Source organism: Equus caballus, chromosome 13 (genome assembly GCF_041296265.1).
Source record: "Equus caballus isolate H_3958 breed thoroughbred chromosome 13, TB-T2T, whole genome shotgun sequence".
Lineage (NCBI taxonomy): Eukaryota > Metazoa > Chordata > Mammalia > Perissodactyla > Equidae > Equus > Equus caballus.
Window position 1 is genome coordinate 4,924,508 of NC_091696.1, and position 13,848 is coordinate 4,938,355.

Here is a 13,848-nt window from a genome sequence, read left to right on the forward strand (position 1 = left end):
CCCAGGCTGCCCCGCGCGCGCGCGCCGGCAGTTGGGCCACGTCCCTGGCCACGTCGCGCCCGCTCTCGCCATCTTCGCCGTTTCCTCTCAGGCGCCGCCGCCGCCGCCTGAGCCGCCGAGCCCCGGGGCCGCCGCGCCGACCGCCGCCGCCATGAACATCTTCCGGCTCACCGGGGACCTGTCCCACCTGGCGGCCATCGTCATCCTGCTGCTGAAGATCTGGAAGACGCGCTCCTGCGCCGGTGAGCGGCGGGCGAGGCCCCGGAGAGGCTCGGGCGGCCCGGAGGAGCCGCCGACCTGGGCCGGCCCGCGGGCCCGCGCTGGCCCGTCACACCCCCTCGGCCGGCCTGGCAGGCGGGCGGCCGGGCGGGCGGCCCGGGGCTGGGGGGAGCCGCGGCCTCGCGGGGTGGGCGCTCAGGCCGGGGCGGGGTGTCGCGGCGCTGGGGTCGCTCCGAACTTGACCCTTTCGGGCGGAGGACGGCGCGGGGCCCCGGGGTGTCGGAAAAGTTTGGGGGGGAGGGGCCCGGCAGGCGCGGGGAGCCCGCGAATCAATGGGACGGGCGCGAGGAGGATGGGCAGGACCGCGGCCGGCTCGGCCTGACGTGGCAGCCAGGCCACCCGGGAGGTGGGGCGGGCGCGGGGAGAGGTCACCCCGCTCCCCACCCTGCCTCTCCGAGGACTGGCCTTTAGGTTAGGGTGTCGGCTCAGGCCTGTCCCTGGAGTCCTGCGGGCTTCACCCCGGCTCTCGGGTCCGGGATCGTCCCCGCCAGGAGAGGGGGTGGGGCAGGTCTCTTAAGTGAGTTGCTTGGGGGTGATCGGTGTTGCCGTGGGGAACGAGCCAGTTTGTCCGACGCCCGCCTCCATCTAATAACGGGTTCTCTTAAACCTGCGGCGCTGGGTACCGCCGAGGCCTGATGTGGCCTCCTGTAGCTCCTCGCTCCACGTCACCAGGGAGTTGGCGGCTCCCTCCTCGCGAGTACACGTTTCAGGCACGCGTTGCTGGGAGGCACTGGGGCACATCTTCCCCCACGTAATAGCTGCGGAGGTTTGCGTGCCGTTCACCCCAGCCGCTTAAGAACGGCAGGTGTTTCAATGATTTCTTAAAACGCAGTGTCCTCTTTAAACTTGCTTTTGATGCCCTGACCCCAGTCGAATAACTTTTGGTGAATTCAAGAACTTAATTTTTGCAGAGGCAGTGAAAGATGGAGTCCTAAAGGACCTGGGTGGCAGAGGTGCCATTTGCCTGATTGATTTCTAAAAACGTCCACATCTGAAGGACACCACATCTTTGACTGCTGTCTTCAGGCCTCACCTGTCTCCCTAGAGCATAGCTGAGATCCAGGAAGTAAGCAAAAACAGAAAAGACCTTTGAGCAATCAAAATGGATGTTACAAAGTCCATGTGCTGAAACCAGGGTGTCCGGCTTGGAGGTGATCTCTCAATTTATTCCTAGTTCTGAGAGTGAGCTAAAGGCCTCACATGGCTCGTCCCATGTTGTCCTTAAAATAACCTTACAGATTGGATGCTGTCGTCCCTATTCTGCGAGGAGAGAACTGAGTCTAAGAGAGGCGAGGAAATAGTGTAGAGCCAGGATTGAAACACAGGCAATCAGTAACTCACCAGTAAGGATTTTGGAGAACTGTCTATTTTCGCTTAAGTCATTTTGGTTTAAATATTTGATGCCAGATCAGTAGTTTAGATCATTTTTTATTGCACTCAGAAAATGTTATTTTTTTCCCTGCTTTGTTAGATAGAACTGATGTATGACATCGTATTAGTTTCAGGTGCACAACAATGATATATGTGTATATTACGAAATGATTCCCACAATAAATTTAGTTAACATCCATCACCACATGTACTTAGAGTTTTGTGTGTGTGTTGATGAGAACTTTTAAGATCTACTCTCTTAGCGACTTTCAAATATACAATACCGTCTTGTTAACTCTAGTCACTGTGCTGTACATTACATCCCCAGGACTGACTTCTCTTATAACTGCAAGCTTGTACCTTTTGACCACGGTCACCCATTTCGCCCACTGCCCATCCAGAAAATGTTACTTTCAATCTTTATTTTTCCTCCAGAATCTTTGTATAAGTCTCTCCGTCATCTTTTCATATGTTTCTCAGAATCCCCTCCTCTGTCAAGTGATTAAATGTTGAAGCCTGCTGTCTCCTAACCGTGCATCTAAACTAAGATGTTGGGGAGAAGTTACTGCAACTCCAGATACAGAATTCTTAAGGGAATTCTGAGTGATAAAGAGAAAGTGAGAGAGTTTGCTGTTTTGTTTGTTTTTTAATAATCACTGTCCTCGTTTGGGAGATTTAAGAGCATTTAGGAAAATGTAAAATACTTCAGCCAAGATAACGAAGAAGAGAAATAGGTGAGTTAGGTCGTGTGTGTTTGCCAAGTATTCCTACAATTAGCCTGTGGTTATAGGGCGTTATTAAACTGTTCTCGGTGTCAGACTTAGGATCTTTTCAGTTCTTATCCATGCGATTTCCTGGCCTTTTAAAAATCAAAATCACCAAGATCGTTTATTCAGAATTAAATGCTAAATTTGACTAGCTGCTTTGTTTTTCTATCCTAAATTATAAAAGTTTGTTTAGAGATTTTTGAAAGAGAATTTGATATGAGTTTCTCAAATAACTGGAATAGGAGACGTGTACATTCAGGTTGTGTTTCTCACTTTGAAAATACTGGTTTGGGAGTTCATTTTAGGATTTTGGCACCTATTTTGAACATGCCTGCAGCTACAGAGCCACGGGGCTTTTTTGCCTTAGGGTGAGGGATGAGACAGGTTAGCGAGGAAGCTGGAGATTCTGTTTTCCTGACCACGTAATTCCAGAACAGCTGCCCTGCGGGACCTATTTTAAAGTGGGGGCAGGGCAGCTGATCTTGCATAGCTCTGTTTGCATTGGCATTCTCTTGTGTCTGTCTGCCATTGTCGTTGCAGTGGGGTGCCCCATGAAGTGTGAGTTTCTTGTCTTAAACAGTGACCTGGATAGCCTTGAGAGGATAAGCTTGGTCTGTAGATGAAGAACTGCCTACCTCCATTTTCCTGTAGACCGATCGTTATTAACAGCCGTGTGTGTTGTACTTAAAGTAATAGCGCAGTCCTTGTGAGATCCGTGACTCCAGCCATCCTCCCCATGTCTCTCCCCTTCCCTCCTCCACCTCTTGCGTAGATTGTTGTTAGCTCTCGTCAGGTAGGTTGTAGACTTTTTCATCCTACCAAACGTGACAAACATGACAGGAACGGATAGTCTCCCTACTTTTTGCATAAATGGACAGCTTATGTTTTGAAGCAAATGGAAAACTTCATCTTCTGTTGTCATTGAGAACTTCAGGAAGCTTTTACATCACATTCCCAGCTCCCTCTTTGTAGCATCTGCCACCTCTGTTCATTTGGAATGCCAGTCTCTTGAGTAATCATTGCTCTCAAACATTTAATGACCACCCACTATGTGTAAAGCATTGAGGACACAATTCAGAGCAGCAACGTGTAGCTGACAAAGTTTCTACTCTCAAGAAAGCTGCAATTTAGTTGAAATAATAAGACATACATAAAAAGATAAAAATACAGGGTACCAAACCATATAGGCCATAAATCCTGTGGATGCCAAGTGTCAAGAAGGATCCCAGAGAAGACTCCCTGACTTCCCAACGAGGAGTGTGTAAGACCTCTATGAAGAAAAGCCTAACACATTGCTGCTGGACAAAGAAGGTGACCTGAATGTATGTTCATGCCAGGGTCCTGGAAAGGACCAGACGGGCTGGTAAGGAAGGAAGCAAGAGGTTATGTCTCCCCAAATTAACTTATTAGTTCAGAATATCATCAAAGTGAAAGGATGATAAACTGAGAAAAATAATCTGCAGTATATCTAAGTGACAAAAAGTTAATATCCATAATAAAATACTCCTACAAATTAAAAAAACAACCTGATAGAAAAATGGGCAAAGCAGCAGTTGACAGAAGAGTCAAAGAAGGCCAGTTAAAGCATGAAAGAATGCCCACCCTCACTGGTCGTTAGGAGCCTGGGTATTAAAACAGCAGTGCATGCCGTCATTTGCCCTGAGCAGGAAGAAGTAAGAGGTTTACAACATGTGGTGTAGGTAAGGGTATGAAGTAAAGGGCATTCTCATCTGGTATTAGTGAATGTGAAAATCAGCACAGCCTTTCCGGGGGAAATCTGACACTATATCAGAAGTTGAAGTGTTCCTATATTTTATCCCAGCAATTCTAGGGAATCTGAACTACAGAAATTGTCATATATGTGAACAAAGTATGTATAGGTATAAAGATGTTCACTGTACCTAAATAAGCACAAAATACTGTTTATAGATACAAAGATGTTCGTGCAGTATTTATAAGAACAAAAATTGTAAACAACCCAAACATCCGTTAAGGGAGTGAGCGCACAAATGTTTACACATTCACACTATGGAACACTCTTAACAGCCATTAACTAGAAATGAGCTGGAAGGATTAACAGGGAAAGATAAATCTGAGATAGTAAGTTAAAAGGCAAACTGTACAGCAAAAGATTGTATAACCCCACTTTAAGGAGCAAACGTGTGTGGGTACACACATATAGAAAAGGGCTTTTAAAAAGCCTGGAGGGGCCAGCCCAGTGGCATAGTGGTTAAGTTTGCATGCTCTGCTTCAGCTGCCTGGGGTTCACAGGTTCGGATCCTGGGGGCAGACCTGCACACTGCTCATCAAGCCATGGTGTGGCGGCATCCCACATAGAAAATAGAGGAAGATTGGCATAGATGATAGCTCAGGGCCAGTCTTCTTCACAAAACAAAAACAAAAACAAAAAAACCTGGAAAGTTGCACTTGAAATGGAGGTGGGAATGGTGTTAAAAAGGTCCTTTTGGGTTTTATTCCATATATTTTAACCCAGTTGAAATTTTTAATAAAATAGCATGAATTTCTTTGAAAACAAGAAAAAATGGCAAACAATACATAGTAAGCTGTCATTTATCAAGCATTCATAGTGTGGAAGGTACTTGTTGAACTTTTTCTCTTCACAGCAGTCCCAGAAAGTTGGTATAATTTGCCCCCATTTGACAGATGGGGAAAGTGAGGTTTAGGGGGAGTCACGTATGTGATGGTCCCAGGCTTACCCTGTGCGTTCAGAGGCTGAGCCTGAACCCAGACCCTCTGGCTCCAAAGCCTCTCTCCCTAAGTCACAAGAGCTGTGTTAGGAGTCGGTTCCTGACTGTTGAGCTGCTGGCTCCAGGGAACGTTAACGGCCTTTAGGAGAGCGTCCAGATCAGAGCGTCCAGATCGTTTGAGAGACAATGGTTTGGAGCATGATGCCGAGACTGTCCTGGTGGTCTGACCTGTAGTGCTTGGTTGCGTCCCAGCTATTAACAGGACAAAAATAGTTCACGGAAAGCTTTTCGGTTTGATTGAGGCCTCTGTTCTGTAAACCAGTGGGAGTATAAGAAATGCGACTTTTAACTTGCAGCATAATTGAAAGTGACATGCATTGGAGTATATAGTTGTGGGCTTTTACTAAACTTAACTTTGCCCAGTGGGAAAAGACAGGAATGGCATTAAGTTTAATGGTTGGTTTCCATTTAACAACTTATACTCCGTGTTAGGGATGTTTGGTGCGTTTGGTATCGGGATGACTGTTCCAGAAACACTGAGAGTGAGCATTCTTGGGAGCTTGTTACTTGATAGCCTTGGCGTGCTGTGGTCTCACCGCAGGGAGAAACCGACCGTGGGAGCCCCCCTGGCTTCAGAGCACGTATTTCCCCAGGAAGGAGATTCCTGCCCCTGCCCGCTCTGTCTTCAGCTGGGATCTCTGCCTTCCTGTGAAGACAAGACAGTTTTTCTGTTTTAAAAGAAAAAGCTGCTACTTGCTAATCAGGATCCCAGCCCAGGAAGAGTAGGGTAGAACTGTCAGCATCCTCAGGTTTCCAGCATGGCAGTTCCTGCACCACAGGACAAACCCCAGGCCACGCGCTGCCTGTCCCTCTCTCCTCTGCCCCATGCTCTGCTCAAGGGGCCCTCCCACCCTCTGTCTCGCAGTAAATTAGGGCAGAGCCCCACGCACATCGCCTATTTACAGCCACAGAGACACAGTATGACATAGAAACTCTTTGGAAGTGTTATCCCAAAATACCACAAAATGAGAATTTACCTGATGACATGAAAATAAAATGAATTCCATTTTCTTTCGTCCGTTTGCTCATTCATTCAGCAGATATTTTCTTAGCCCTGCTGTGTGTCGGGCCCAGTGCTCAGCACAGAGAATACAAAATGGAATAAGGCACGGCTCTGGCGTTTGTAGATCTCAGTGCTCGTGTGGGCTTGAGGGAGGGGAGAGACAGCAACCAGATAATCCCAGTGTGTTTTATAATGACTGTAATAGGAGCTAGGGTGGCAGCTGGCTTGAAGTAGTTCCGGTTATGTGCTGGCTGCATGAATAAACAGCACGGAGGGAGGGTGTCTTCAAGATGACTTTCCAGAGGAAGTGACATGTGAGTTGGGTCTCAAAGGGGAGTGGTAAGGGCCGGGCCAGTGGTGCAGCGGTTAAGTGCCCATGTTCTGCTTTGGCGGCCCAGGCTTCACCGGTTCGGATCCCGGGTGCGGACATGGCACCGCTTGGCAAGCCATGCTGTGGCAGGCGTCCCACATATAAAGTAGAGGAAGATGGGCAGGGATGTTAGCTCAGAGCCAGTCTTCCTCAGCAAAAAGAGGAGGATTGGCAGCAGATGTTAGCTCTGGGCTAGTCTTCCTTTAAAAAAAAGGGAGGGGGGAATGGTAAAAATATGATAGTCCCTGATTTTTAGGATAGGAATGCTGAAAATGAGGACAAAATTTCGAATCTGCTTGGCTTCTGAAGGCCCGTTAGAATAAACCTTTTACCACAAAATTTGCCCGTATATATCCTATAATTTTTTTATTTAAAATATTGAAAGGAACCATATAGGAAATGAACGGGAAATTTCTCTCTCAAGGCTCCAGCAAACATCAAGTGTGAACTCCATGCTCCTTATTCTTTTTACCCCGATCTTCTCTCCGTTCTCCCAAGTTCTCTTGTTTATGTCAATGGCAGCCTCATTGTTTCTCCTTTGGAACATTGATCTTTGATAGAAAAAAAAGTTCCCCATTACTGGAGAAAACACTAAAAGGAGCAGACTTACTGTCTACAGCTCCACCTGTGGCCCTTGAAGTTGGTTACTATTGATGGATCCAGAAGGATAGAGTCAGCTTTTTCTTCCATTTCTATTTAGGTGTTTTTGTGAATAGGCTGGAACTGCAATTATTCCTACGTAGAAAGTAGCGTTCTTACATTCCGGCTTCTCAACAAGCTGCTAGATTGTTTTCTAAAATATTTTTTGTAAGATATCACTTAAGAACAATGTGGTTTTCGCCTCCTGGAAGAGTGTCGCTAAGGATTTGAGTGCAGTGACATTTGTGCTAGATAGACGCTTACGTAAATGTCTAATGTGGAGTTTGCGATGTAGATGAGGGCGGGTGCGTTCTGACACCTTGCTGAGGTTCATTTTCCTTAATTCGCTCTGTCTCCGACATCTCCAATCTGGGTCACATAAATATTTGGTCAAATGTAGATGTCAGAAAAGCCGAGTGCACACTGTGTGGCCTTCTAGACTTCCCCAGCTGAGTGTCCATGTGCCGCAACAGGGCTCTGAGGGTGGGTTGGTGGCTGGAGGTAGAAACAGTTTCAAGGTGTTTAAAAAAAGAGTGCTGCTTTGGAAAGCTGGCTGTAGCAGTGGGTTCCCCCTTCTTGTTGCCTTAGCATCCAGGAACGTTTTTATGAGTGTGAGGTGGGTCACGTGATGAATCTAAGGGATGGAATTAAAAAAATCTTAATAGGTCCAAGTAAATGCTGCCCTCACAAAAGAAGTCACCTTGGGAGGCTGTCCCGCTGCTCCGGGGGCATTGCTGCCTTACTCTTGCCTGAAGGAGTGTTCCTCAGCTGGTCCCTCCTAATCCACTTAGATTCCAACTCCTGCCTGGAAACGTTTGTCACCATGACCTATTGTTTTTAAATGGAAAGAAAGGTGCTCAAGGTAGAACTGGAACGGTAAACAACAGCAGACTTTGAAAGTAAATTTATTCTAGCCTACCTAAAGTGGCGTATTGGAGAAATAGAATCTGCATTTGAACAATACACATCCTCGGATATAGGCCCTGGTGTAATTAAGTCACTTTCCTGTAGTCACCTGTCATAGTGAGGCAGAAAAGTACATGTGCTAAAGGAGCATATTCAAGAGTGTTAAGGAAAAGAAAAACTAAAACTGCTCTCATTTATTTAGAGTTATCCCAGACATCAGCCTTTGACCCCTGGCGTCCCCCTTTCTATATCTGCCCTTCCTGTACAGTGTTATCTACGGGAGTCATGAAGCATTTTGAGGCTTTTCTCATACTTTCTTTTTTGTTTCTTTAGGTATTTCTGGAAAAAGCCAGCTTCTGTTTGCACTGGTCTTCACAACTCGTTACCTGGATCTTTTTACTTCATTTATTTCATTATATAATACATCTATGAAGGTATGGTATAACATCCAATGGAATGTATTTCATCCATAGTTCACAGACCTATAGAAACTGTTAAATTTATGTCAGCTGAGTACTTACTTAAACATCTTTAAGAATAATGTCTAAATATGCTGTTCTTGACGTAAGCCCTTTTAGACCACCTTGTACACATACTGGGAATAGTTATCATTATGCATATTTTTTCTGTTTCAAAGCAGTATCCACTTAATTAAAGTACTTTGCATTTAGAGGTTTGTTTTTTTTTTTAGGTTTCTCTCCCCAAATCCCTCCAGTACATAGTTGGATATTTTAGTTGTGGGTCCTTCTAGTTGTGGCATGTGGGATGCCGCCTCAGCATGGCTTGATGAGTGCTGCATGTCCGCGCCATTCGAACTGGCGGAACCCTGGGCCGCCAAAGCGGAGCGCACAAACTTAACCACTTGGCCACGGGGCTGGCCCCATAGAGATTTTTCAATCTTAAGTTCCTCCAGTCTGATAACTTCTAAAACTCTTGATAACTTTATAAGAAAGAGGGGTAACTTATGTTTTCAAGCAGTGGGAAATTATAGACTCCCCAGGAAACCGAGCAAGTTGGCTCAGAACAGGAATGAAAGCCAGGGCTTCTCACAGCAGTGCCCTATTTTGCTGCTGTGTGAGAGACTGTTGTAGGCATCTGCTTCTTGTCTTTTTTTCTCATTAAGTACATGTTTCTTAAACTTCTGCTGTGTTTGCCATCTTTATTACTTTTGCCATGCTTAAATAGCATCTGTACTGTAGTTTACTTAATATGTTTTTTGAACCTTTTAACTCAGTCTAAGCATTTGTATCCATGGCACCTTTGATGTCCTTATATTTTTCGTATTTCGCGTTAAAACAAATCTGTAACTTATTAAAATACAAAATGTTTGGGGCTGGCCCCGTGGCCGAGTGGTTGAGTTCTCGTGCTCCGCTGCAAGGCGGCCCAGTGTTTCGTTGGTTCGAATCCTGGGCGCGGACATGGCACTGCTCATCAGGCCACGCTGAGGCAGCGTCCCACATGCCACGACTAGAAGGACCCACAACGAAGAATATACAACTATGTACTGGGGGGCTTTGGGGAGAAAAAGGAAAAAAATAAAATCTTAAAAACAAAGTTTGTATGCCACCTAACATCTTGTACAGCACTGGTGGTACACGTTCCACACTTGGGGAAGCCTCAGTTCTTTCACACAGTCACTGAATTCATACTTACTGAACAGCCCAGGGTTGGGCACTTCCCTAGTGCTGAGGGCAGGGCAGAAAACATGCAGAAGTCCTGGTCTGGTGGGGGAGAGTAGACCGCTCATCCCAGGACTAATGAATGACTGCAGTTTGTGCTAGGCGCCATGAAGGAAAAGTATGAGGGCTCTCAGGATGTGTAAAGGCTGTCTGGGTTCATTCATTCATTCTTTAGTTGCTTAGCGAGCATTTGTGTGCCAGGCACTGCTGTAGCACTTGGTTATTGGTTAATGTTTAAACTAAAGCTGTTGGTGTGGTATTTAAAACAACTCCCCCCAACACTTTGTGTTCAGCAGCATTTTTATAAGGACAAGTCAAAGTAGACAAAGCAATATTTGAGCCTATGGTCTTTCCTAAAAAGCAAGTCTGTTACCTGTAATCATTCCATTCTTCATTACTAAGTGATGGGAGCCCAGTAATCAGGAAATAATTTGCTCACTTAAAATTGGCTAGGTCCCTGCTTATTGTCCAGGCAAGTGAAACCTGCAGATACCAGAAGAGTGTGAGCAAGAATTCCCCCTCCCTCTGCCTCAGGATTCCTGGCTTTCAGAGGAATCCTTCTTGCTTCCTTGCTCGTAGTTTCCAAGCATAATGTTCTGAAAATCAGAGGAGTGAGAGCCAAGTTTCATGAGCTCATAGCTTTTTCCACACTGGTGAGGGGGAAAAGCAGTTGCTGTCCTCAGCAGCTGCTGAAACCTTTGTGGACTCAGTCTCAGCTGGCCATCGGCTGGGTGCTGGGCAGGGACATGTGCCTCGGCCGGCTGTGCTGCTGGAGGGGACTCTGTGTACAGAGGGATATTTTGTTTATACATGCAGATTTTATGTTATTTTATTCATGTACGTGTATATACCTATTTGTGTATGGAGGGAACTCCTTTAACAGTATAAGATATTAATCTTCCTTGATTTTTTGGTGTGGAGAGTACTTCTTTGGTGTGTGGGTATGACCAACAATCTTAGTACTTTGTTGAGTGTATATTTGCAAATATAACTTCATGATGAAGTGCCAAGGACAGTTTAGTGTCTTTGTCTTGTTTTTAAGCATGTGAGGGCTTGATGATTGCTCTCATTTTCCTGTTAAATCATTTGCCCAAATGTTTTCCTAATTAAGTTTCACAAGTTGGCTTTTCTAAGGAGAAGTAGTACCAGGCAGGGCAGCTGCTATCCCAGTTGTCTGTATTTATAGGTTAAGCCTGCTGTTTTGTTCTCGGGCCTAAAATTCTGCAGTCAGAAAACTGGTGTAATTTCAGACTATCAGACTTTTCCTTTGGGTCGGATGAATATATAGTGCTTGACCTTTTGAATGTGAAAGAACATATAACTTAATTATAAGCCTTTGAATAGCTATACTGCTATGCAAACAAAATCATTGCTTCCTTGTAGGCAGCAATGTTTTACAAATTATTGCTTAAGTTCTGCTTTTGTTATGTTACCAAAGAAAATTTTACAGCAACAGTGTGAATGTTCAGTGTTTAACACAATTTAAGTAAAAGCCATCATTGCAAAGTTTTGCATGAGTTACATTGTTTATCTTTAGAAAAGCACTAAGAAATATCCTCATGCTGGAAAGAAGCATGTTGGTTTTGAACTGCATTGAACTTTGCATTCATTTTCTTCTTAAGCTGCTATCTGATAGTTTAAAGTGAGATTAAAAATACATTTGTTGGAAGTTTCTTGTAAAGTTAAAGTTGGACTTAACATATGAGCCAGCATTCGCACTCCTAGGTATTTACTCAAGAGAAGTGAGAACTTATGTTCACACAAAAACCTGTACGCAAATGTTCATAGCGGCTGTATCCATTGTCCCCCACACTGGAAACAACCTAGCTGTCCTTTAAGTGGTGAGTGGATGAACAAACTGTGGCACCCCCATACAGTGGATGCCACCCAACAATACAGAGGAACCAATTATTAATAGACACACCAACATGGTTGGATCTCACATCATTATGCTAACTGAAGAAGCTGGTCTTAAAAGGTGATGTACTGTATGATTTTATTTATATAGCATTCTAGAAAAGGCAAACCTGCAGAAAGCAAGAACAGATCAGTGATCACCAGAGGTTAGGCCTGGGGGGAAGGCTCGGCTATAGAGGGGCTGCGTGAGGGAATTTTTGGGGGTGTGATAGGACTGTTTTGTGTCTTCATTGTAATGGTGGTTATATGACTCGTAAAACTCTATCTTGTAGAAAGCCAAGGGAGTTGGAACGATTGAAAGGTGTTGATGACCTGGTATCTTTTCTTGTGTTTTTAGCTTATCTACATTGCCTGCTCCTATGCCACAGTGTACCTGATCTACATGAAATTTAAGGCAACCTACGATGGAAATCATGATACCTTCCGAGTGGAGTTTCTGGTGGTCCCTGTGGGAGGCCTCTCGTTTCTAGTCAATCATGATTTCTCTCCGCTTGAGGTTGGTTAAGAGGTTATTTAGTGGTCACATCTGCTTCCCTAGGGAAATAGACCTTTTTGCAGATAATGTGGGGTTCTGTTTGTTTGTTTGTTTTTGGTTGGGCAAGCTTCTGGTGCAACATCCACTATTTGGTGTAAATAAATCATGGACAGGAATTAAGCCTGCAGGTATTTGAGTGTCTGCTGACAGGTTATTGCCTGACTCCCGTTTAGAATATAAACACGATGCCTTGCCCGTCCGAGTGTTTGAGGGCATGATCTTCTCCCCACTCTGACCCAACTTTCGTTTCCTCGTTGTGTACGAGCGTTGCATGTTGACGCCTTGTCTGTGAATCCTCTGAGCAGCGCTGCTACACTCCTCAACTTTAGGAAGCATGGTTTGCGTGGTGCCCCTGGCGCTGTACAGTGCTGCGGCCTGCTCCTGAGTGCCCTGTCCCTCCCTTAGCCCCTGGGGCGGATTAAGTTACGGCTCTGCGCTTGCTCATCTCACGGTGCTGGGAGTGCTTGGGTTTCCGAACACGCCAGGGACTACTTGCAAGTTCTTGTCAGCATGGATAAAGTACCATGTGAGGCAGAGAGCTGCATGATTACAACTCCGGTCTCTTACCCCTTTGATTTAACCACACCAAAAAAGCTTTAAGAATAAGAAAAACAGTGAGAACATTTAGATAGTCTGGAAATGAGACCAGTTGGTGAGGAAAAACAGCAGTGAGGGACTGGAAGGACCCGGTTATCAGTGTTGTCAATCCTGGCAGCCAACCGGGTTGATTCAGGACCCTAGCTTTAGAGTGGGAGAGGCTTATCCAGGAGAAACGTTGTATATGTAGATTCACAGAAAATTGTAGGGAAGAACGAGACCTTGGAAAGGCAAGGTAGTGAAAATTCAAATAGATGTGTCCAGGTTACTCAGCTTGTCATTGTGAGTGTCCATGCCTCTTAAATGTAGCTTTGGTTTCTGTGACGTATTATTAAATGGCTAAGCTGCTCTATTCTGGGCCCAGATGCCCAGACTCCCCGCTCTTCGTGTGCTGCTCCGCAGTGGAGCAGGAGTCTTTCCTGTGAACCTACAGTGGGCACCAGTGCTGACGGAAGCTTGCTGTTTCTCCTACAGATTTTGTGGACCTTCTCCATCTACCTTGAATCAGTGGCTATCCTCCCGCAGCTCTTCATGATCAGCAAGACCGGGGAGGCGGAGACCATCACCACCCACTACCTGTTCTTCCAGGGCCTCTACCGCGCTTTGTATCTCGTCAACTGGATCTGGCGCTTCTACTTCGAGGGCTTCTTCGACCTCATTGCTGTGGTGGCCGGCGTTGTCCAGACCATTCTGTACTGCGACTTCTTCTACTTGTACATTACAAAAGGTATGTCAGGCTGCGCCCTGCCTGCTTTGTTCTGCGGCCATGTATTCTTTTAGGGGCTACTATCCATCACCAGTCGTCCTCTTTTCGCTTGAGGAGGATTCACCCTGAGCTAACATCTGTGCCGGTCTTCCTGCATTTCCAGGAATTCCTGTATGCATGTGGGTCACCGCCTCAGCATGGCCACTGAAGAGTGGTTTAGGTCCCCGCCCGGGCACCGAACCTGGGCCCCCAAAATGGAGCGTGCCAAACTTAACCAGTAGGCCATGGGGCCAACCCTGCATATAATTTTA

The 13,848-nt window shown here is 45.8% G+C and overlaps 1 protein-coding gene and 1 long non-coding RNA gene across 3 annotated transcripts in view; one reads left to right on the plus strand and one right to left on the minus strand.

Moving 5' to 3' along the window:
* Positions 1–13,848, plus strand: part of KDELR2 (KDEL endoplasmic reticulum protein retention receptor 2) — a 16,390-nt gene continuing 2,542 nt past the window's right edge. The window contains exons 1-4 of one of the 2 annotated variants that reach the window (XM_023655235.2): positions 1–242; positions 8,437–8,537; positions 12,037–12,195; positions 13,306–13,558. In XM_023655235.2, coding sequence (XP_023511003.1) covers positions 152–242; positions 8,437–8,537; positions 12,037–12,195; positions 13,306–13,558 — 604 coding nt within the window. In that variant the 5' untranslated portion in view covers positions 1–151. The remainder of the gene's footprint in view (positions 243–8,436; positions 8,538–12,036; positions 12,196–13,305; positions 13,559–13,848) is intronic. The other variant, XM_023655237.2, reaches the window with a different exon arrangement.
* Positions 4,901–6,310, minus strand: LOC138917058 (uncharacterized). The gene is made up of 3 exons (XR_011424493.1): positions 6,163–6,310; positions 5,693–5,831; positions 4,901–5,436 (listed from the first exon to the last, which is right to left on the minus strand). It is a non-coding gene; the product is annotated as an uncharacterized lncRNA (long non-coding RNA).